Source organism: Haliotis rubra, unplaced genomic scaffold (genome assembly GCF_003918875.1).
Source record: "Haliotis rubra isolate DU_JTF1 unplaced genomic scaffold, ASM391887v1 Scf1, whole genome shotgun sequence".
NCBI lineage: Eukaryota > Metazoa > Mollusca > Gastropoda > Lepetellida > Haliotidae > Haliotis > Haliotis rubra.
The window spans coordinates 9,565,750-9,590,420 of record NW_025764891.1 but is presented as its reverse complement, the minus strand read 5'-3'; the positions used below and the strand labels follow the sequence as shown (position 1 = coordinate 9,590,420).

At 40.2% G+C, this 24,671-nt stretch overlaps 1 protein-coding gene across 1 annotated transcript in view; it reads left to right on the top strand.

Annotated features, from left to right (window-relative positions):
- The window catches only part of LOC124282141 (nuclear pore complex protein Nup98-Nup96-like), a 51,979-nt gene that overhangs the window by 12,619 nt on the left and 14,689 nt on the right, over positions 1-24,671 (top strand). The window contains 19 exon segments of the mRNA XM_046718140.1: positions 892-1,060; positions 2,213-2,409; positions 2,821-2,934; positions 3,134-3,293; positions 3,816-3,839; positions 6,584-6,851; positions 7,495-7,597; positions 8,274-8,423; positions 8,923-9,122; positions 10,093-10,197; positions 12,443-12,569; positions 13,414-13,618; positions 14,406-14,545; positions 15,252-15,365; positions 15,903-16,013; positions 18,923-19,139; positions 22,320-22,454; positions 22,889-23,044; positions 23,377-23,676. Coding sequence (XP_046574096.1) covers positions 892-1,060; positions 2,213-2,409; positions 2,821-2,934; positions 3,134-3,293; positions 3,816-3,839; positions 6,584-6,851; positions 7,495-7,597; positions 8,274-8,423; positions 8,923-9,122; positions 10,093-10,197; positions 12,443-12,569; positions 13,414-13,618; positions 14,406-14,545; positions 15,252-15,365; positions 15,903-16,013; positions 18,923-19,139; positions 22,320-22,454; positions 22,889-23,044; positions 23,377-23,676 — 2,995 coding nt within the window.

The following is a 24,671-nucleotide window of genomic DNA, read 5'->3' as shown; positions in this document are numbered from 1 at the left end:
AGGCAGATCCCAAAGTGGTGCCTTTTGCTATTTGCAGATTTTCATTTGTTGTGAGATCAGTGTTGGCGACCATGAAGAGTAAATCCATTTTGTAAGTCCCAGCGAACACTAAATAGTAGCCGTTGTCTGATTGGTTAAATCCATTCTGTCGTCTCCACGATTAATTGGGCCGGTCATAGGTCGCTCAAAGGTTACCTGGCGACCTTACACATGGTTAACGAATAATACTGAGCCTAAGTTTACTTAGACTGGTTTCCCTTCATCATACAATGTTTGTTTTGTCAGGGTTTGCTAACAATGCTAATGGCACTACAGTCAAGTTCAACCCTCCAAGTGGCCAGGATACTATGATGAAGAATGGAGTGTCAGCCAGCATCAACACAAGACACCAGTGCATCACAGCCATGAAGAGTACGACAACAAGTGTCTTGAGGTACTGTCGACAACTCATGGTTCTACTTTCACCTACAAAACAGGTGGTCCAGGAGACCCCAGAAATATATTTTAATGTTCTTTGAAATATGAGGATCATGTATAGTATGGAAATAGTGCTGTGTCCTGTAAGATTTGGTTATGCCAGTAATTACAGGCCCTTTATATATATGTTTGTGAAAAATGGTACAGTGAATATATGCCCATCCTTCTGGATGCAATATGTTTTTTACTGTGACGTTTCTATACATTTGTGCATAATGGACTTTATACTTTGGCCCAAGTTTTGGGTGAAAGATTGACCTGAAATTGTCAGGAAATGCACTGTTCTTGAGTTTCTAGCTTTTTCCAACAGTGGTAAATATGGTAAAGGTATTTGTCATTTATTCTGCAGTTAAATCCTTCCCAACACATTCTTTATTTGGATGTTGTTAATGTTTCCACAACTCTGTGATTCAGGAACTGAGACTAGAAGACTATCAGGCCAATCGGAAAGGCAAGCAGGCAGGTGCTGCTGTTGCCGGAGGTGGTTTGTTTGGCTCTACTCCAGCGACTTCCAGCACTGGCTTCTCATTTGGTCAGCAACAACAGCAGCAGCAACAGCAGCAGGCAGCAACTGGCTTTACAGGTCAGAATAGTGGGTCACATTATTTCTCAGCTTGTAATATTGCTCAGTTGTATAGTGTTGTGCAATTGATAAAAGTGTGTTCCCCTTGTTTAATTTTCAATGTCGTAACAGTTAGTGGTGAAAAACATGATTTTGTGGTTTTCAGGATCACTGCTATTTTAAAATTTCTTTGCAGTAAATTGTCTGTCTTGACAAAACATACATGAAACATGTTATATGCACAGTGTTTTTACACAGGAAATTTGAAAGAATACTCACATGAATTGTTTATGCATGGGATGAATTTTAAGCGCACAGCATTGATGTTAGAAACATGTCGTGTCGAATCATCACCTTGCGTTTGTTTTAATGGGACATTGAAATCAATGGCTTCAAAAAGCAGGAATAAATAAAACATGATTCACCATTTTCAGCAATTTACTTCTATTCTTCTTCTGTCAGTTGCTAATGTAATCTTTCTTTCTATGATAAAAAAACAACCTTTTACTTTCATTTGGAAATGAGAACAGACTTAGTCTGTTGTAAACGCATTGCATTATTAAAGGTCACCTACTTTTGTAGGGTGTAAAACATGGACATATACAAACAATAAGCTTGAGTAGGTTGACATTATGATTAACAACTAAAGCGTGTGTCGTTTATGGCTAAGTCACGCTGATTGAGTGCTGTTATGATACTTGAAAACAGGATGATTATTTATAAGTATAAGACAAAATACAATGAATGTCAACTTCTTCTTTATTGTATACACAACATTTCTGGGCTATTCCTTGCCCCTTCATCAGGTGAATGATTATAAAAAACATTGGGAGATTGAAGATCTTGCCAAAATGCACGGGTAAATGCATCAGTGATGTACCCTTTGCATGCATGACAAATAACAGTGTAAAAAATGTAACATTCCACTTCCAGCTGTAAAGAATTCATGGAATGATTACATGATATTTAGAAATTGGTCAAATGTGATATGTGTTAAATTTGGGATTTGGAAGTACAGATCACAGATCATTTGTGGGTTGAGTCCCATCATGGAAGTTGAAAATGTGATGTTCTATGTATGCTGTTATCTCGTGTTGTCTGTGTGACCCCTCGGTAATGATACTATATGTATTTGTGAAAGTCATAACACAGGTATTTTTTCTAATATTTCAGGATTTGGAGCCAATACATCTACAGCAAACTCTGGCTTGTTTGGTCAAACCAACCCTCAGGCTAGCGGTGGAATGTTTGGACAGAACAAGCCGCTGTTCGGTGGAGCCAGTACCACCACAACCGCCAGTACCTCTGGCTTTGGATTTGGAAATACCAGTCAAGCAACAGGATTGTTTGGACAAAACCAACAGAATAAGGTATTCAGAAGTCATCCTTGGGAAAACAAAATGTATCATGTTCATTGTTGGGATCACAAATCGTGGATATGGTGGACATTCCAACAGCCCACCACTAGTCACAGGGCTCTAGGTTAAGGACATTGGATGGTCAGGCTCGGTGATTTGGTTGACTCATGTCATCTTATCCTAATGGCATAGATCGATGCTCATGCTGTTGAGCACTGGATTGTCTGGTTCAGACTTGATTATTTACAGACCATAAAGCTGAAATATTGCGATGGCAATATAAGGGTGGCATATCAACAACAACATGCTTGCACACCACTGTGTCTGGGGAGAATGAAACCTTGCTTTTGTTTTCCAGTTGAAAATTATTTTGGCTTTCTTTTTGCCTAAAGTGCTAGTAATACTGGTGTTTTGTAATTACAGCCTCTGTTTGGTACGGCTACCACTCAGTCCTCTTTGTTCGGTGGCACAAGCACAGCGCCAGCAACATCATTCAGCTTTGGTAACACTGGCGGCTTCGGCACACAGGCTGCATCGGTACGTTGAAACTGGAATCCAGAAGATTTGACCACTCTTTTCAAATAATGCAATTTCGATGTGTACCAACAATTGTTTGATAATTAATTTTATCGACTGGGAAGCTGTTTGTTATGATTGTTTCATACCATGATTAAACTAGAATTCTGTTCAAAGTGGCATTAAACCCAACTCACTCACTCACATTTCTTTCTTCTAGACTGGACTGTTTGGTAGTAAGCCAGCAGGATTTGGAGCAGCAACAACTTCAGCACCTGGATTTTTTGGTAGTGGTGGTGGTGGCAATCTCTTTGCCAAACCAACAACAACGTCCTCATTTGGATTTGGTGGCACTAACCCAGGAACAGCTGGCTTTGGAGGTCAGTGCATATTGTAGTCCCTTTTACAAGTGCATCATAGCTCATTCACTGAATAGATGTGTCATATGTTTCATCTTCTGAAAGGTATTTCACAAAGGAATAGATATTTTGAAGTCAGAGTAGCATTTTGGTAAGAAAAAGAATGTGGCAAACAATAATCAATTTCCTATGGATGTCATGATGAAAGTTTCTGCACCTTTCTGTGACGCCATATCTTCAATGCTGTAACAAAGGATAAGAATTTTCTTCCTTTGTGCTCAGTTTTGCCAAAGCCAAGAAGAGACATCAGACACTTTGGAAATTTTGTTTTCTTTTGTGCTCAGGGATTTTAGCTTTGCTTTTCTTAGGGCTAGTATTTTAGTCGTGACAAATCACAAAGTCTAATTCCTGTTCTGATTTACTATTTGCCAAAAGTTAGTTACCATCTCTTCCTATCCATGGCCATAAATCAGACACTCCTGATGCACTCCTTATTATCTAAAAGGCTCAATAAATAACATTATTTTTTAACAATGCATTCAGGGTTTGGAGGGTTTGGTTCAACAGGTAGGTAACAGTTTAATGGTATTCTCATGCTCCCAGCCATGCTTACCTGCTGCCTCATTTGCACATGCAAAATCAGGAGACATAGCAGTGGGGTTCATTCTTGTGTCCATGTGATCAATTGCTTGCAGTAGCATGTGGATGAACAATTATTTTTTCATATGTTTGGTGACTATAAGATTGGCATAGATCTTAAGTTGTAACTTGTTTTGGTAGAGGGTATTTGTGCTGAGTAAACTATTGCAACCGTCTGTTGCTTGTTGCAAGGAATTATTTTTGTGCTTCAGTCCTGTCTTCATTCATACTCTTATTCATGGTTCAAAAATATATTTGCTCATCTGCAAGAACTATCTGCCATTATTATAATGGTGATAGGCCACAAAGAAATGTCACTTGTCCTTATTTTTCCCCCGGCATGTAATGTGATCGTCCGTCCATCCGTAATCATTTTGTTTCCGGAGCATAACAAAAATTGGTAGATATATCAAACAGAACCTAAAGTGGTGCCTTTTGCTATTTACAGATTTTTGTCATTCTTATTTTTCTTGGTTTCCATGGAAATGATTTGAACTTAGTCTCAAAATGAGGGTGACCTTCATTTCCGGAGCACAACTCGAAAACCGTTCAATATTTTTCAACAAAATGTGGTAGATATATCAAACAGAACCTTAAGTGGTGCCTTTTGCTTTTTGCAGGTTTTCGTCATTTTTATTTTTATTGGTTTCCATGGAAATGTTTTGGACTTAGTCTCAAAAGGGAGGGATGGGCTTCATTTCCGGAGCACAACTCGAAAACTTCTTAATATCTATCAGCAAAACTTGGCAGATTTATGAGTCAGATCTAGAAGTGGTGCCTTTTGCTATTTACACATTTTTGGCATTTATATTTTTTCATGATTTCCATGGAAACGATTTGGACTTAGTCTAAAAAGACATCAAGCTGGACTTAAAGTAACTGTCAGATGATTTGTTCTTTCAAATATGTGGGGGCCGGGGGAATATGTCATCTTCTGATGACTCTTGTATTATACTTGTCACAGAGTGGTGGACCCAGTGCATGTAAATATTTTGTAATATTATATATAAGCAGCAGATGCAACCTGGGTTGTTGTTTTTTCATGTGCAACAAGTTATTACCTAAGGTTGCACTGTGTGCAAGTAGGTTTCATTTCTTTAGATAAAGCCCTGACTTAGTTGGTATGGAAATATGAAAAGCTGTGGATCTTGCAAAAAGTGTGCCAACACAAGGCAAGTCACGCACTCATTAAATACTGTTTGACATGAAACATTTAATATTTTACTTATTGTTGCACCTTTCTGAAGAATGGACCCCTTTCATGAAGCATATCACTCACACAAGTCCTGCTTTCCATCACAAATACGACTTATCACAAAGCAATGTTTATGATTCACTGAAGTATTTATGTTGGGGTATATATTTTGATCTTTCAAATTTATTCTCCTGGGCCAATTGGTCTCTAGCCCTTATGACCGAGGAATTAAATAGCCAATCTGTTCACCTGAGAGCATGGAATTATCACTTTTTCAAAACCTTTGTAGATACTATTTCATTTGAAAGTTTGTCAGTTTTCAATAGAACTAGAGGTGTGACAAATTCACTGTTGGTTTCTAGGGGATCTAAACAAGAAGATATTGCTCCCATTTTGCTGAATTGTATTTGATTAGTATGATATGATATATATATCTTCTACTTTGCCTGATAATGCTGATGCAAGCCCATTTGTGGGCCACTTTGATATTTCTAACCATTGCAGAATAGCCCAATCTCTGTATCCAGAGAATACTGTTTTTTTATCAACTTATTCACTTCTTTTTCCAGGCTTATCTTTGGGAAAATACATTGAATCACTCTTTGATTGCCTTATCTTTCAATGTCAGCTGAATAGTTGTTGTGTGCCATTCTTACATAATTTTAACTTAGTAGTTTTTTTATATGTAAGTTGCTTCTTTGCTTGACAAGGCTGAATAATTTGCTGTTATACAATGCTTATTATCCCCTGCAACGCGTTTTTCGGGGGGTATTAAAATGGAATCCATCTGTGCGTCCGTCCGTGCACATTTGTCTTTTCCGGAGCAGAACTCTAAAACCATTCAATATTTCTTCACCAAAGTTGGCACATGGATAGATCTGGTGGTGTACTTGTGCCTTTTGGTAGTTTTGGAATTCTGAATAAAACATTTTTGGCGTTTCCATGGCAGCATGGAGCAGAACTTCTAAAACCTTTCAATACTCTCCTTCCACTTTTCTATATACACACCTAAATATTTGACATAAGCATAACTCGTAGACATAATCATGAAGAGTATTTTGCCATTGCGGGGGATATTGATGACTTTGTCTTCTTGTTTTAATTTGAAAGGACTTGGACATTACAAACATTGATTTTGTGTATAGTCGTGAAAAGTAGTATTTGGTGTTTTAGAAAACTTTGAGGAGATGCACAGGATCAGGTTCTGTTATCCTGATTGTAAATGATATTACTTATTGAGAGATAATTATCCGAGGTTATTCTTAGTTAGTGTACTTATTGAACTCATTCCCTTTTAGAGGTTACAAGGTTACTAAACAAACATGTATGATTAGTACCAAAAGGATTTCCCCATTACAAACATGTAGGTCAAGAATTGCCAGAAGTATCTTTGATTGTTTTTTGTGTTATCTACCTTTTTGTCACTGGTTGAATATGATTGATATTGAGTAACAAAGTCCCCCACTTTTACCAACAGCTAACACAGGAGGGGCCGGTCTGTTTGGTAACAAGCCAGGTGGATTTGGAACAGCAGCAGCTTCCACACTAGGTGGCGCAACTAACTCCTTCAACTTTGGTCAAACTGGACAGACTGGTACAGGACTGTTTGGCGTCAACAACTTGAACAAGCCTTCAACCTTTGGCTTCAACTTCAACAGCGGTCAGACTACTGCATCCACAGGTTTTGGCGGTGTAGGAGCGGGATCAGGCTTCTCATTAGGAGGAAACACCACCACACTTGGAACGTGAGTAGAAACCTTCATACTTTTGGCTGTTGATGTTCATGTGGTCTGTTAGATGGAGTGTATGCATGAAAGTGGAAGGTCTGTGTTTTGAACCCTGACTGTATAATACCAAAAGCGGTTGAGAGATGATACTTGTTTGAGGTGAAAACAATAATTTATCAGAGTCAATATACTGTTTCTTAGTGGGGTAGTCATGTTAACTCTGGTGTGTCATCTCAGTGGGCTAACTACAGTGCTGGAATTGATCCAGACTAGTACAAGTTGCCATGCACACATGTTAGTCCCACATAAGTGCAATAATCTTGAATGAAAACATAAAACACTTTCTTTGAGTGGCATTTTAGAAGTTGGGAAGTACAATATAGAACAAACTTTATGGATAACAACTTCTTTTTAAACGTCCACTCACGAATAAAAGAAGTTGTTATCCATAAAGTTTGTTCTATATTATAAAACACTTTGACTCATTGCAATTCATTTCAGTTATCTCTTTGTCTGATAATGCATGATGATCGATAAATAATATGGAACTGGAACAGTTTGATAGTGTATTTGCACGTACATGGTCATAGATTTAGATATTAAAAAGTGTGATCACTGTCTCGAAAAGGTCTTGTATAAATATTATTATTGCATGTTACAGGACAACCAACCCATCAGCAAGCAACAACCAGCTGCAGCAGCAGCTCTTGGCTCTCACCAGCTCACCGTTTGGGGACTCCCCTCTCTTCTGGAATCTCAAACAGGTCGGTAACTATGCACTAGCTTCATCCTTAAATCCCCCGCTGCTTACAGCATGCATATGACTGCAGACAGGGAAGTCCCAGTGGTGGAAGATACTTCCAAGTCATCATTCAGTGGTTCCAGTCTGCCATTGTGCTGGAACACACTGATATCATAATCATTGATTTGAAATCCCTAGATTTGATCCTAGTGTGATCCCAAAGCTGTACATCTGATGGTACATCTGTCATCATTGTGCTGGAACACACTGATATCATGAGCATTGATTTGAAGTCCCTAGATTTGATCCTAGTGTGATCTATTGTACATCTGTCATCACGTTTAGCTAAGGCTGACATGGCATGGTATTACTGAAATAATGGTCAAAGCATTGCTAAACTTAAACATATCATGTAGTAGAGGTAGTGTTCAGGTAAGGATGCCAGTGATACATATGTAATAGCATTTTGTTGGAACTGGTCAGTTTCTATAAGATACACAATTCAATGGATATTTGAAAAAGCTTTGAATTTGTCTTTTCTTCAACCAGTGGCTATTTTTTTACAGTGTTAAAAGTGTGTTTATTGGTACCTGAAACAGGATGATACCTTATTACCGACAAGGGAAATCGACCAAGTGATACTTCTGTTAAAATACACCAATAGATCCATGTGAACATAGCCATACTTTTTGTTTCAGAACTCTGAAAAAAGGGAGGAAGTTCTTAAGCCTACCAACCCTGCAGCTCAGAAAGCAGCCCTGAGTTCTTCCAGTCAGTACAAAGTGAGCCCTCGACCTACAGCCAAGATCAAGCCAAAGTCACTGCACTCACTCATGAACGGAAGCAAGGTTTGGACAGCCACCATAACGAATATGTTGCTTTGTTTTACATCTTCCCTACTAACTGTTCTTTGATCAATCTTTATGTAATTACCAGCATGCTATGTTACCAGAAAAAATACCCATGAAGATTCTGGTTTGTCTTCAGTAACCCATGTTTGTCATAAGAGGCAATTAACGGGATCGGGTGGACAGGCTTGCTGACTTTGTCGACACATGTCATTGTATTCTATTTGTGTAGATCAATGCCTATGATGTTAATCACTGAATTGTCTGGTCCAGACTTGATTATTTACGGACCGCCACCATGTAGCTGGAATATTGCTGAATGAGGTGTTAAACAACAAACAGAACAAAACTAGAAAAGGACTTTGACTTTCTAAAGTCACTGACTGGTTTCATGAGTTTAAATGGTTACATGGTAAATATTGGTGTTGCTATATGCGGTACTTCATGTACAGTGATGTAAATGATGGTGGGTGTAAAGGTGAGTGTGGCTTTATTTCAGTCCCAGTTGTTCGATGGGTTGGAGGATGAGGATTTCAGTTTCGGCAATGACACATTCATGCCTCGTCGAAGTGTGAAGAAACTGACACTGAAGAAAGTAAATGGCGATTCCTCCTTGAGCAGAACCTCATCACAGACTGATGAACACCCCGACCTACAGTCCTTCAGCCAGGACACTCCCAGACCTAAACCCATCACAAGGTTAGTTGGTTGCTCATACTGTAAACCTTTGTTGAAAATCTTTTGTTACATGAAACAGTCACCTTGAGGCTGCCATGGGTTTTTGTTCTAAAATGTGGTAATGGCCTAAAGATGATGCTTTTTCTCGTACTCAGAACCCTGTGGGATTTTCAGGTCAGCATTGATAGACAATAACCTAAGCTGGTTGCAAGACCAAATGGATCAAGTGGTCTGGGCGTATGATTTGGATGATGGCATCAGTTGTTGGCTTTAACCACTGGGTTGTCTGGTCAAGATACCATTATTTGCTGGCCACTATCATATAGCTGGAATATTGCTGACTGTGGCATAGACCAAACAATAGTCGTCATAGACTCACAGCTAATGGATCATTAAATATTGTTTAATGATAGATGTGGCAAACAGAGCTACAGATAACTTTTTTTGGGGTCATTAAGTTATGTACTCGCTTCTGTTCATCTCAATTGGGTATCCTAATTGTCATTTGAGTAACCAAATATGTTGTACCCACCTCACTCAAATTCAGGTGTATTTTCGCATTTTCCATTAATTGTAAAAATATTTTTAAAAAGTTTAAATGTTGGCTTGTGCATTTGTTATTTATATGAGAAATGATAAGTAAGACAGCAAGTTGCCAAGTTCGTTAGCTGAAATAGAACCTCTCAATATACCTGTTATTTTTTCCATCCTCAGTAACCTCCATCACATGTTTGTGTGTACGCATGTAAGATCATATTTATTGAGTATTTACAAAACTTCAAGTGTACTTGTATGCACTAGACTTAATAGGTATTGAGTTTTCACATAAATATTTGCATATTTTACGCGGATACTCAGCTTTTCTGTACCTCTGGGCAAACTTTAAATGCAGTTCGTCTCTTGATTCGTACAGTCTGTGAAATGAAAGGTCTGTATCTGAAGTCATTACAGTAAATTTAACTCTCATGTACATTGACCATTACATTTACAGAACACTACAAGCAGACTTAGATCGTGCAGCCCAGAGTCCTGACACAGAGCCAATACTCCGTACCAAGAGCATCACAGAACCTGCCAGACAATCTCCTATCAAAGAGTAGGTTATCAAATTGAATTTTTATCATGTATATTTCCTTTGTATCTGTATGGGATTCAAGTTAAGAACTGATTCCAAGCGTCCTGTGCTGATTTCACTCTGAGACTATATTTAATGGGTTTTATGTTTCTTTCTGTCATAGACCCGTGAAGATCCGGGTTAGAATATTGATCTTCAGTAACCCATGCTTGTCGTAAAAGGCGATCAGGTGGTCAGGCTCACTGGCTTGGTTGACACGTCATCGGTTCCCAATTGCGAAGATCGATGCTCATGCTGTTGATCACTGGATTCGATTATTTACAGACTGCCGTCATATAGCTGGAATATTGCTGAGTGCGGCGTCAAGTTACACTCACTCACTCACTCACCCATAATATACCTGGTATATCACTGAGAGTGGCATTAACAACAAACAGTGACAAATATATCTCCTGCCCAGAGTCGGGCATTGTTTTGTGCTGTTCCAGTTCCACTGCTCAGGAGGGGCGGTTGGGTAGCCTAGTGGTTAATTCATTTGCACGTCATGCCGAAGACCCGGGTTCGAGTCCCCGGATGGGTACAATGTGTGAAGCCAATTTCTGGTGTCCCACGCCATGATATTGCTGGAATATTGCTAAAAGTGGTGTAAAACCAAACTAACTCACTCCACCGCTCAGGAGTTCGAACCCCAGATTCATCCTGTCAATGGTCATTGGTATCCATGAAAGTGGCTGACAATTCTGTTTGTTTGAAAGATTGACCTTGACCTTGTGGCAGTCATTCTATGAAGGTTTTAATGATATTTCTTGAACCCCGCCAGTCCAGTCTACTGCTGTTGAATCGACCCCCCCCGTCCTGGGTTTCAGCTAGAATGGTGGGAGAGGCGGGCGTGAGTCCCCGCTTCCAAGAAGGCGATCCTGCTTCCCCAGACATCCCTTCGCCGCACTGAGGGGTATTCAGCGAAAGTCTACTAGAACTTTCTCAGCCGGATTGTTCTCATCGCGAATTTGGTACGGGGCCTGTATGATGATCAGCCGATCATCATTCCTGATGTACATCAAAGAATGACTGATGTCGGGCAACCATAGTGATGTCAGCGCGAGATCAACATTCGATGATCTTCCCTGAGGGTCCCGTCGCTACCAACACTCAAGCGCGAGACTTCGCGCTCCCCAGGGCAGCGCGACCTCTTCTGAGGGGAATTCAACGAAGTCTACTAGGACTTTCTCAACCGAGAGATTGTTCCAGCCGCTGAACTTACGCCTCTACGATGATCAGCCGATCATCATCCTCGACGATGAGACAAGTAGCCACCCGGTGGCAGCTACAATGACATCAGCAGAGATCAAGTCATGCAGCCTGATGTCTCTACACTGATGTCAGACGACTTACCTGAGGGCCCCACTTACTAACAAGCGCGAGAGATGGCACCGACTACTTCGCCGCAGACCATCCCAGACGAGCTACTACGGCAAATCATGAAATTAAGGTCGCGGATGGAGGGTCACTACAGACTGGAGAAGCAGCCAGCTTCCAGAGTAATGCGAGCCGCCGCGAAGGCTCCAACTTAGACAACACTCTAGAGGCACCTCCAGTCAACGTAGCAGCCAAGATCGATGCAGCCGGCGAAGTCGCGAGAGACCATTCTTGACGAAGGACCCCTTAGGATGAAGGACCCAGATAATAATAAGAGCCTTCGCGAAGGCGGGATAGATCATCACATTCCCTCGGCTTCATCCTTAGATGCAGACTCAGCCACTGCAGACTCACGGAAGCCTTCGCGAAGCTCAAATCGCCGTTCCCCAGCACGAAGCAGGAAGGCGCATGAAGGCGTTCCTGGCGTTAAGTGAAGCGTTAGCTGAAGGCATTCGCTAAGGCACTCCCGAAGGACGCGAATATAGATCGTCATTTAACAGAGTCAAGGGACTACTCAAAGAGCTTCGCTTAAGCTGTCAATGATCTCCGATCTCCTCAGTGACATCACCACATCGATGCGCCTCACAGGTTACCACACAAGTCTGCACAAGTCTACATCACCTTCCTAGAGTGGCAGTGTACGACGCTGGACATACCTGATGATGAAGGAAGGCGGCGCAGATGCTATCACCCTACCTCCGATGGACCGATTGCTTTCGCGGTAGCCACAGAATCTAGACATAGCATCCCATAAAGCCACAAAAAGTTCAGACACCATAATTGCGAACTTTCACGCCTAGAAGTTTTCCACTATCAACATGGACCCCTTCTTGATATTTCTTTCTTTCAGTACCACCAATCTGGATGACACTATTGCTGCTCTGAATTCCAAGAACAAAGCTCTGTCAGGGGACAGCCATTCTGACATGAACAAATCTCACAGTGAACAAGATGTCTCCATAGAACCCCAGCCACAGGTAACAACTGCAGGGCCACATTGAATAACTGAATCAAAGCTTCTGCAACAGCCAGTGCTTATATCAAACACAAACAGTAAAAGTACTGATGTATTTCATTGTAACTCCTCCCATAATAACTCTAGAAGAGGACTACCCGTGAAGATCCGGGGTAGAATAGGTCTTCAGCAACCCATGCTTGCCACAAAAGGCGACAATGCTTGTTGTAAGAGGCGACTAACGGGATCTGGTGGTCAGGCTCGCTGACTTGGTTGACACATGTCATCAGTTCCCAATTGCGCAGATTGACGCTCATGCTGTTGATCACTGGATTGTCTGGTCCAGACTCGATTATTTACAGACTAAACTCACTCACTCATTCACTCACTCTAGAAGAGGACAAGGTATTAGAACATTTCGTTGTCAATACATATGAGGGTATTTCAAATATAGCGAGTTCTTGAGGTTTTCGCCTAATATGTTTAACTGGGAATCCCAAACGTTGGATTTTTTACTTTTAGTTTCAAAAACTGTTTACCCGATATTCTGAAAAGGTCATCTGAGTTTGCATTCGTATCAGATGTTTGTATTTCTTGATAAATAGAAGTATTTATAATTCTTGCAAATGCCTTCTGGCTATGTCATTGCCATAAACCCTGTGTTTTGGGTGCCATCCCACTAAAATATCTTGCCTCCCTGACCATTTACGGATGTGCCAGATAGGAAAACCTCACTTCTGATGTTGATTACGAAAATCAAATTTGCAAAGCCATAAAAGTGTAACAGTTTTCAACTGCTCTTTTGTCATACATTTTGTCACTTTTGATAGCAGTAGATGGGTAGTGACATCTTTGTTTTTGTGCAGATGGAGGACTTCGAGCCCCACCCAACAGGGATCATCTTGACCCGGCCAGGCTACTACACAAACCCATCACTGGACAGCCTTGTGGAGTTGATCGATGAGAATGGAGATTGTTTTGTGGATGATTTTACCATCGGAAGAGAAAACTATGGCAGTCTGTTCTTTCCCGGTTCAACCAATGTTGCCAACTTGAACCTGGATGAAATCGGTAAGAAAAGTTATATTGATCACAAAATGGTTGTTTGTTGATTGTTGTATTTGGTGGGATGAAATTTGATTAAGAAGGTACCATCTGAACATGTTAAATGTAGATTCACTAATAAGAAATATTCTCAAAAATATTATTCCATATTGTGACATGTTAGTTCATTATATAGCATATCAAAAGATTACCTGTATCACACTCTTCATACTTGGTAAACCACTAGTCAAAGAGGAGTTTATGTCTTGCTTTAACTCACTGTGGTGTATTTATAGGTTTTATTTTCTGTGAAGGTGTCCTCCACGGTGACATTGCTTGAATATTGCTAAAAGCGGCATAAAAATAAACTCACCCTCTCACTCATTTCTGTGAAGATTGGTTTTGCAGCCTGCCTACTATTATTTCCTTTCCAATATTATAAAGATTGTATTTTTATAGCGCTAAATACTCCAGGCAAAATGTGTCTGCTCCAAGCGCTTGCACAGCACGTTATTACCCTGGATAACCTAAGCTGCCTGTGAGGCACTAGAAGGTTATAGTCACATGACTTTTCCCACCGGGTACCCATTTCCTGCTGGGTGAACAAAGGCATGTTTGAACAAAACTTGCTTGCCTAAGGTGAGACATGAATCACATGTGTTTCATTGTGGGGCAGGACTGAAGTCCTAGAAACTGGCAGGAGTCAAGCTGCCGAACACAAGGAAAATAGACACTCTAATTGAGGAACAGAATGTTTTTGCTATCAAAAACATGAAAAATTACCTATATCATTATTTATTATTGTTAATTACAGTGCATTTCCGGCGTAAGGAGGTGATAGTGTACCCTGATGATGACAAGAAACCCCCTCTCGATGAAGGTCTTAACAGGATAGCCGAGGTGACACTGGACTGTGTCTGGCCCAGTGACAAGACCACAAGGTCTCCCATCAAGGTAAGCAAGAAAACCAGTTAACACTATGGCATCTATAGGTTTATAAATGTACGTTCTTGTTCTGGGTGCTAGTTTCTTTGTTGAAACATCATGTCATCTTAAGCAGTTTATGTTTTGAATGCTGTGATTACCATTGTCATGGAAAGCATTAACAGCTAAACAGATCAAGTTAATTGGACCTATTCTTTGTTGGTGGGTTTGTATGTGGTGTGGGGTTCAAGTAATGGAAAACTTGCTGATTCAGCTTGTTTCATGACGCACTTGATTCCACTTGTGGATATTGCTGGAATGCTGATAAAGGTGTGTTATCTCTCATCTTGTGTACAATGTGTGGAGCTCATTTCTGGTGTCCCCCACTCTGATATTGCTGGAATATTGCTAAAAGCGGTGTAAAATCATACTCACTCACTCACTCACTCACTCACTCACTCACTCTCATCTTGTGCTGTTGTACCAAATCTGAATTCACACTCTCATTCAGTGTCCGCTCATCACGCCAAAGATCCGGGTTCGATTCCCCACATGGGTGTAGTGAAGCCCATTTCGGGTGTTCCCCGCCATGATATTGCTGGAATATTGCTAAAAGCGGCGTAAAACCATACTCACTCACTTTCATACAGTTAGGTTACTGATTTCTCAGTGCTTTTCTTTAAACCTTTCTCATCTTAAAAGGCCAAGTATAAACAGGTCTTCTTTCCTTTTACAGGAACCTTCTAGATTGAGGACAATGAACTACCAGACAAAAATAGAAGAGATCACAGCAAAGATTGGAGCCAAGTTCATTGACTACCGACCTGAAACTGGATCCTGGGTTTTTCAAGTGAGATCAGTTTTCCTCATCAACACTTGTTTGTAATGAAAGCTCACACTTTCATGAAAGATTTTTATGATCGTTAAAAGGATGATTTGGTTTAACTTGATTGTTTTTTCTTCTTGATATTCGGGGCAGAAGAGAACCACAGAACCCACTACTCGTTGCCTTGAGTATAAACTGATGGAATTTAGGGTTGCATGGTTGCAGACAGGCTCAATGTATGTCATCTTGTCCTGACAGTATTTGTGAATGCCCAGCAATTAAATTTGCTCAAACTCTGGTCTACCTGATGAAAGCTTGTATATATTCAGGGGTCTGTGCTGCCATTAAAAAATTACATCGCACTGCTTTTTAATAGTATAAAATGGTCCCCAGGATATTGCCAGATAGGAATGGGAATATATGAAAATGATATTTAGTTGCAGTTAATACTGGAAAGGTCTGCCTGTTATGATATGCAAGTGATGCTATCATTAATGGAATAAAAATGGATGAACCATATTGACTTGACACACATTGAATATAAATTTCCTCTATTTGCAGGTGAAGCATTTTTCCAAATATGGTCTTGTTGATGACTCTGATGAAGAGGAAGTGTCTGAATCAGAAAAGAAAAAATTGAAGCTTGCTCAAGAACAGCAGTTGCAGATACAGGTCAGTAGCCAATGAAAGCACAGGAGAGAGCGAGTGGTGTGTGTGATTGGCTGACTGACGTCCAGTGGGAACCTTCCAATCTTCATGAGTCAACCTATCAGCAGGATTGATGCGTTGCTCATTGAAACATGGATAGAAAATATGACAGCTTCTGTTATTGGATGGAATGCATTCAGATGAACAATTCTAAGTGGATTGAACACATCAGCTGGGCTGATGTTTGTGGTCTTTCTATGAGGTGATGGTGAACAGTTTAGAAAGAATTGGAATGAAGATTTCAAATGATGAACAGCCACAAGATTCAGTGCATTTCAGTGCTTGTCTGTGATAAGTGATTATAATGCAACAGTGATTCTACTTATACGGTGAGGAACTGTGTGTGTGCACACAGATATATGCCTCAAGTTCTCATGAAGATAATGTTTATAAATATTTTAGAACCATTTTAATGTCATGAATTTAACCATTAACACTTTTTAACTTGTTTCGCGTTCTTTAAAATCATCAATCATATGTTATAAGATTTTAAGTGTTGCCATTTTATTGTTCACCATCATCATCAAATTGATCATGCATTAGAGATTATTTTTACTTATTGTATGTGTAATTATATCATATAGGATATACGATATATTGCACCAGATGTTTGATTGCATATATCATTTGTATTTCATGCACTTATGAAGTTGAACTGTGATATTTATATTTCTCATATATGTGCAATGTTGAGATACCTATTTATTCCCAGTCTGCAAATATTTAGAACTGTATATCATCTGTTTACTGTGCTCTCCAACAATATTTCACGCTTAAAATGTAATATAAACTTTTTAGAATTGTGTAACTTACAGTAAGTTATACCGTAGCTGTTTCAAATCTGAAATCAAATTCTATGTGTCTGCTAATCTGAGTGTTCTTTATTGTTTGGTTTACTCTTTCTGAAAAGTTGACGGTTTAATATTTTCTTTAAAAACATGTCACTGAGACATAGGGCCATTGCTTTGTTAGTTACTTGTCAATTTAGTTGTGTATACATTCTTATTGAGAAAAAAAAAAGATTTAGAAAATTTGGACATTCTAGATGTCTAATACTATTATGAATGTTGGTTGAGGCATTTAGACTGGTGACACTTTCTAACTTCCATATATACTCTTGTGTTGATTTTATTGATTAACCTTGAAGTATTGTATGTAGATTACATATTTTAGCTTTGTACAAATGTACTTCTCCTTGTTTGACTTTGTACTATGTGTATGGGATGCAGTATTTGCATGAAATAAAATGAATGTCATGTTGTGGAAATAAAGAAACCGAAACATGCCGGTCTACAATTCTTGTTATTGTATGATGACCAACCTTCACCGATATGTGTTAACACCACTGAAGGTAAATAATTTCTTTAGCTTGGAATCATCACAAATCTGTTTTAGTGACATTTTTTAACTTTGACGGCTACTTGTTTCTTCTGAGGCAGTGGTCTGAATTAAGGTTTGGCTTGTGCACTTTTATCAGTCATTATCAGATTTTCATAATTTGGTATTTTTTCATAAATGGTTAAGTAATATGCTTGGTAAAGTTACAACACTTGATACCAAATACACTTAAGCCCTGAGCAGGGTATGAAATAAAACAAATTGCTTAGGTGCCAAAAGGACCTACAGAATATGGAAGCTACACTATTCTCTTCAGGCCCTCATTTTAGACCCAGCTACTTATTGTGACAAATCAACACATAAATTCACTGCCAGAAGGTTTGAAACTACAGGCCTGACACAAGATCAAGCTGCCACAGGCCTACAGGCAGGCGCATTTTTCTGTCACTCATTTTCAGTGGATTTTAGTCTCGAGAAATATATTCCTCTCAGTTTATGAGACTGAAAGAAATACTACTTGAAGCAGCTTTATACTAGTGGCTGCAGTAATATTGGCTTATAGTTAAGTCTATTCCAGTCACTAAAATAAAGTTTCATGAATTGGATAAGGCAGGTGGACATCGTATCAAAAACAATGTCAGATTCTTTATTGCATGTCAGTCAGTTTTTCAATGCTGAATTTTATGCTAACTCTTATATCATCAATGAGTCTGGACACCATGTTCTTGATACATCACCAACCCCAAAATGAGGTGGGTATATAAGACGCATTCTGATTGGTCAGTTGGATTTGGTAATTAGCTACTGAAATTCAAGGACAGGTGATTCCTTAATTCCCCAATTATTTATTCAGATGGTTAAACTTGGAACTGATAATAATACAGCTGTATGTAGTGAATGTTACAGTCCTAGAGACATAGCTTTGTATAACTGGTTATTGGCAGGGACAAATCTGTAATTACACATATTGCATAGCAATGGGTCCTTTAGGAATCGTCTAGAAGAAATTGTAGCTTTATGCAATAATTTGATTTGGAATTATGTTCATTATTCACACTTTCTATGACAACCTTTCAAGACAGGAGATTTAAAATTTCATACACACCATACCAGTCTGCTGAAATGGTTAAAATACGTTCGCAGTGCTGGAAGGGCCCATTTAGCATTCTTTTCACAAGGATTATGATGACGTTTATGATATGAATCAAGTGCTGCTTTTGAGAAACAGACATGACAAACACTTGCTTAATGTACAGTACTTAAAATATATATATCACTGAAATTGAAGGGAGGTAACTTTACAATTTACAACTGCTGTATATCTAAGCTACCTGTTTAGACTTCAAAGTGCATGCCTACATATCTGGGTGTCCTGTTTCACACCTCCATACAAGAACATTCCATCTATGATACCCTTGTTTGTTGGTTTAACCTGAGTGCTCAATGTTTAGGACCCCTTGCCTCGGTATCAGGCTTTCTCCATGGAATATGGTCACTTGTCGATGCTGAGTGACCAATAAAACATTACCTTTCAGAAGCTGAAAATACAAACTGAAGCCCAGATGAAGGGGAAGGAAGTTAGAGGTCAAGATGACATGGCAATGCAGCTTCAAGGTCTAGCTGGTAAACCTTTGTCACCCCCGAAGGAGGGATATGAAGCCCATTACGCTCAGTCTGAAGGTATTGATGACTTAGATGAGGATATGCCAGATATCACCATGGAAAAGTTCCCCCGAGATATGGAAGATTCAGGTGGGTTTGTGGAAATGATGTTCGATACGTGGCAATTGGATGATAGATTTGTGGTTTTGCCAAGGGGTATGTAAAACTCAGTGGACAGGAAATATAGGGAAACAAACATGGTAGTGAACATAGAGATTTTTTCTGGGTTACATCTTCTTTTTATTCTCGAGTACAACGTTTCAGGGCTTGTTCTGGCCCCATCATCAGGTAAAACTGAACAGCAACTGTTAACTCTGGCCGTGACGTCATTACAGTTACACAGAGTTAACAGTTCCTGTTCAGTTCTACCTGATGATGGGGCCAGAACAAGCCCTGAGTTGTACTGAGGAAAAATAAGATGTAACCCAGAAAAAATCTCTATGTCAAATATCAAATCTAAAATGCCAATCAGTCTAAAATGGTAGTGATAAGAAAAAGGATGGTAATAAGGAGGGAAACAAACATGGATGAGGAGGGAAACAAACAGTGATGAGGAGGGAAACAAACAGGAAACAAACAGTGGTAGTGATGAGTGGTAGTGATGAGGAGGAAACAAACATGGTAGTGATGGTGAGGAGGAGGGAAACAACATGGTAGTGATGAGGAGGGAAACAAACATGGTGAGTGAGGGAGGAGGAAACATGGAAGTGATGGAGGGAAACATGGTAGTGATGAGGAGGGAAGTGGTAGTGATGAGGAGGAAACAAGCATGGTAGTGATGAGGAGGTGATGACAGAGGATATGGTAGTGATGAGGAGGGAAACAAACATGGTAGTGATGAGGAGGGAAACAAACATGGTAGTGATGAGGGAAACAAACATGGTAGTGATGAGGAGGAAACAAACATGGTAGTGATGAGGAGGAAACAAATGAGGGATGGTAGTGATGAGGAGGGAAACATGGTATGATAGGAGATGGAGGAGGGAGGAAGGAAACATGGTAGTGATGAGGAGGGAAACAACATGGTAGTGATGAGGAGGAAACAAACATGGTAGTGATGAGGAGGAAACAAACATGGTAGTGATGAGGAGGAAACAAACATGGTAGTGATGAGGAGGGAAACATGGAACATGATGATGAGGAGGAAACAAACATGGTAGTGAAGGAGGAAACATGGTAGTGATGAGGAAACAAACATGATAGTGATGAGGAGGAAAAACATGGTAGTGATGAGGAGGAAAAAACATGGTAGTGATGAGGAAACAAACATGGTAGTGATGAGGAGGAAACAAACATGGTGTGATGATGAGGAAAACAAACAAACATGGTGAGTGATGAGGAGGGAAACAAAGTGATGGTAGTGATGAGGGGAAACAAACATGGTAGTGATGAGGAGGGAAACAAACATGATGATAGTAGTGATGAGGAGGGAAACATGGTAGTGATGAGGAGGGAAACAAACATGGTAGTGATGAGGAGGGAAACAAACATGGTAGTGATGAGGAGGGAAACAAGCATGGTAGTGATGAGGAACAAACATGGTAGTGATGAGGAGGGAAACAAACATGGTAGTGATGAGGAGGGAACACATGATAGTGAGTGGTAGTGATGAGGAGGGAAACAAACATGGTAGTGATGAGGAGGGACACAACATGGTAGTGATGAGGGGAAACATGGTAGTGATGAGGAGGAAACAAACATGGTAGTGATGAGGGAGGCCAACATGGTAGTGATGAGGAGGAAACATGGAAATGATGAGGAGGAAACAAACATGGTGAGTGATGAGAGGGAAACAAACATGGTAGTGATGAGGAGGGAAACAAACATGGTGAGTGATGAGGAGGAAACAAATGGTAGTGATGAGGAGGGGAAACATGGTAGTGATGAGGAGTGATGAGGAGGAACAAACATGGTAGTGATGAGGAGGGAAACAAACATGGTAGATGATGAGGGAAACAAACATGGTAGTGATGAGGAAACAAGCATGGGAAACATGATGAGATGGTTATGATAGTAGTGATGAGGAGGGAACAAACATGGTAGTGATGAGGAGGGAAACAAACATGGTAGGATAGATGAGGAGGAACACAACATGGTAGTGATGAGGAACAAAACAACATGGTATGGTAGTGATGAGGAGGAAACAAACATGGTAGTGATGAGGAGGGAAACAAACATGGTAGTGATGAGGAGGGAAATGGTGATGATGTGATGGAATGATAAGATGGTAAACAAACATGGTAGCAATGAGGAGGTAAACCAACATGGTAGTGATGAGGGAAACCAACATTGTAGTGATGAGGGAAACCAACATGGTAGTGATGAGGAGGGAAACCAACATGGTAGTGAGGAGGGAAACCAACATGGTAGTGAGGAGGAGGGAAACAAACATGGTAGGGATGAGGAGGGAAACAAACATGGTAGTGATGAGGAGGGAAACAAACATGGTAGTGATGAGGAGGGAAACCAACATGGTAGGGATGAGGAGGGAACATGGTAATGATAAGATGGTAATGATAAGGGGGTAAACAAACATGGTAGCGATGAGGAGGGAACATGGTAATGATAAGTGGTAGTGATGAGGAGGGAAACAAACATGGTAGTGATATAAATGAGGGAAACATTTACATATGACTGATAATGGGGAAAACAAATGTGAACAGTTGAAAAGAATACATGTGTCATGGTAATAGCAAGTAGGAAAATATGCATGATAGTTACACTGAAGATAACAGTTGGGGTAACATTCATCACATAGTGAAACCTCTGCAAAGACACATCTGATAGTGAAAATTGAGGAAACGCTGACAGTGAAAACTGGGGAACCACACTTGGTGGTGATAATAAGGCAAACAAAAATGGTAATGATAATTGGGGAAACGTGGCAGTGATAACTGGGGAAACAACAGCAGTTGGCAATATATTAGCCCTTTCTTCACATGCTGGTCCTGGCAAGGATTATTCCACTTCTGATGCCACTAACACGTTCATACCAAACGTTTTTTCTCGTTTAGAACGCTTTCATTTATGAACCCTCAATAATGTAATGTATGAACTATTGTAGGTTTTCATGAGTGCAATAGCACTGTGCACTGATAAGGATTCTGGGCTTGTCAGTACCATAACCTTGGTTGTGGGATTTCATTTTTAAAAAAAGACTTCCCTCCCTCCTCCCAGTGATAGAAGTGAAAAACTGGGTTTTTATAGCAGATCTACTCCCTCTAAACAACTTTGTCATTCAGTTTTATGTGATGTTTCTGATTCCCCCAGATGATGATATGAAGGGTGTGACCGACACCCCCTCGTCCCACCGCCTGGCCTCAAGCATGGGGGTCAGTGCTCACAGCATGCAGGTCATGAAGGCCTCCTTCTTTGGCGATGACGACTACCAGGATGACTTCAAAGGTAGGCGGGGCAGTTGGGTAGCCAAGTGGTTAAAGAATTTTATGATGAAGGAAAACTCCTTGGTTTTGGTATCTCGATACAGTGTGAAGTCGTACCCCAATTATGTAGAGCGATGTTCATGATGTTGATCAGTGGATTGTCTGGTCCAGACTTGATTATTTACAGACCGCCGCCATATAGCTGGAATATCGCTGAGCGTTTTGTTAAACAAACCAATCAACCAACTGTGTGAAGTCCTTTTTTTATTGCTTGAATATAGTTTCAAGTGGTGTGAAAGTCAATGCGCTCGTGATATTTGTGCTGAGAAAATTGTAACTTACTTCAACATTGTCATTGACAGTGCAGTGGTCACTTTTTGGAGGTGGGCTCAGGATCAGTGGTCACATACCTACAGTTTCTTTCCCTGTAACTTTTGATTAAATGTTCGCTTTCAGGCAAGCTGAGTGGGTTTACATCCGGCCAGGGCTTCCTCAAGCAGCAGGACAAGACAATGCCAAGTCTGTTCAGCCCTGGGCTCAAGTCAAAGTATGTGAGTCCATTGAGGGTGACACAGTCTCCAGTACCCCAGGAGATGCAGAAACAGCCCCCAGGTAGGAACATAGAAGGGTGTAGGGTGAAGGGGAGGAATGGGCGAGAACTATTTACCCTGTCCTAACCTGAACATGTGATCATCCATACAGAAATTGTGAACTAGCATTTCACCAAACTAGGAATTATAGGAAAGTTTTTCACAGCAATTTTTTTTACATTCTGTAAACTTATGCACAATTGGTTCAGTCAGTTGATATGTAGAACTCAGCACATTCTGGTCTATCCTTTAAAAGACTGTACATCAAATTATGAAAGATATTTTAGGTTCAGTTATGTTAACTGTGTTATGGAGAATAATTTCATGTGTCTGACAGTAAACTTATCTTTGTAGGTCTTTTCTCACAAAAGATTATTGCCCCAGAAGCCCGCCGGCCCCCACAGAATTTTGGCCATCCTCCGCTCGCTGAACACATGTTGTTGACTAGTGGGATGAGCCAGAAGGACACGCCCAGGAAGATTGCGGGGTCGCGAATAAGGAGGGAAATACCACCTGTCAGTCACTCACTCATGTACAAGAAGCAGGCCCTGATAGTGGACGCAGGCTGCCTGATGGGAAGGTCGTTCCGTGTGGGCTGGGGGCCAGGCTGGACACTGGTACACAGTGGTCAACCCTCCAACTACAAGGAGAAAGGTAGAGATGTCAATTCAATATCTGTGTCATGAATATTTAGGTTAGGGGGATAACCATTCATCGAATGTTCGCTTAATTGTATTACATTATGTTATATTGTGACATCATGGGTCAATCATTTTGAGGTCATGTGTCAGTGATGGTGAGGTCATGGGTCAATTATGGTGAGGTCAAGGGACAGTGATGGTAAGGTCATGGGTCAATTATGGTGAGGTCAAAGGAGAGTGATGGTAAGGTCATGGGTCAATTATGGTGAGGTCAAGGGACAGTGATGGTAAGGTCATGGGTCAATTATGGTGAGGTCAAGGGACAGTGATGGTAAGGTCATGGATCAATTATGATGAGGTCAAAGGAGAGTGATGGTAAGGTCATGGGTCAATTATGGTTAGGTCAAGGGACAGTGATGGTAAGGTCATGGATCATTTATGGTGAGATCATGGGGCAGTGATGGTGAGGTCATTGGTCAATGATGGCGAGGTCATGGGACAGTGATGGTGACATCATGGGCCAATAATGTAAGAATGAAATGTAATATTGTATGACATAATTCTATTTTCTGCTGGTTAGATTAAATTACTTTATCTACTATCAGGTAAATGTGTTTTGGTTGGGTTCTGTCACATTCTATATTTTGACTTAAATTGCAGTGTAAAGCAATATTTATTTATGCATTCATTTATTTATTCCATTGTTAGCTGGATTGTATTAAATGTTTTGTTTGGGGTCTCTAATTCTCAGATCTAATAGATTGACGATTATGTCAAAAGATCTTGTTTCATGTGCTGTAATCTTCATGGTGATTCATATTATGCAAGATGACAAAGTTTACTTGTATTTAGTTACAGTTACAAGTCAGATCATTTACAATAGGGTGGTGACAAAGACCGAACACTGAATAAACATCTAACTTACTCAGTCCTTTTCAGATTCATTTGTTATGACATGTTGAACCTGAGTAGCACCAGATGTGCATATAGGGTCACATACTCCTTCCC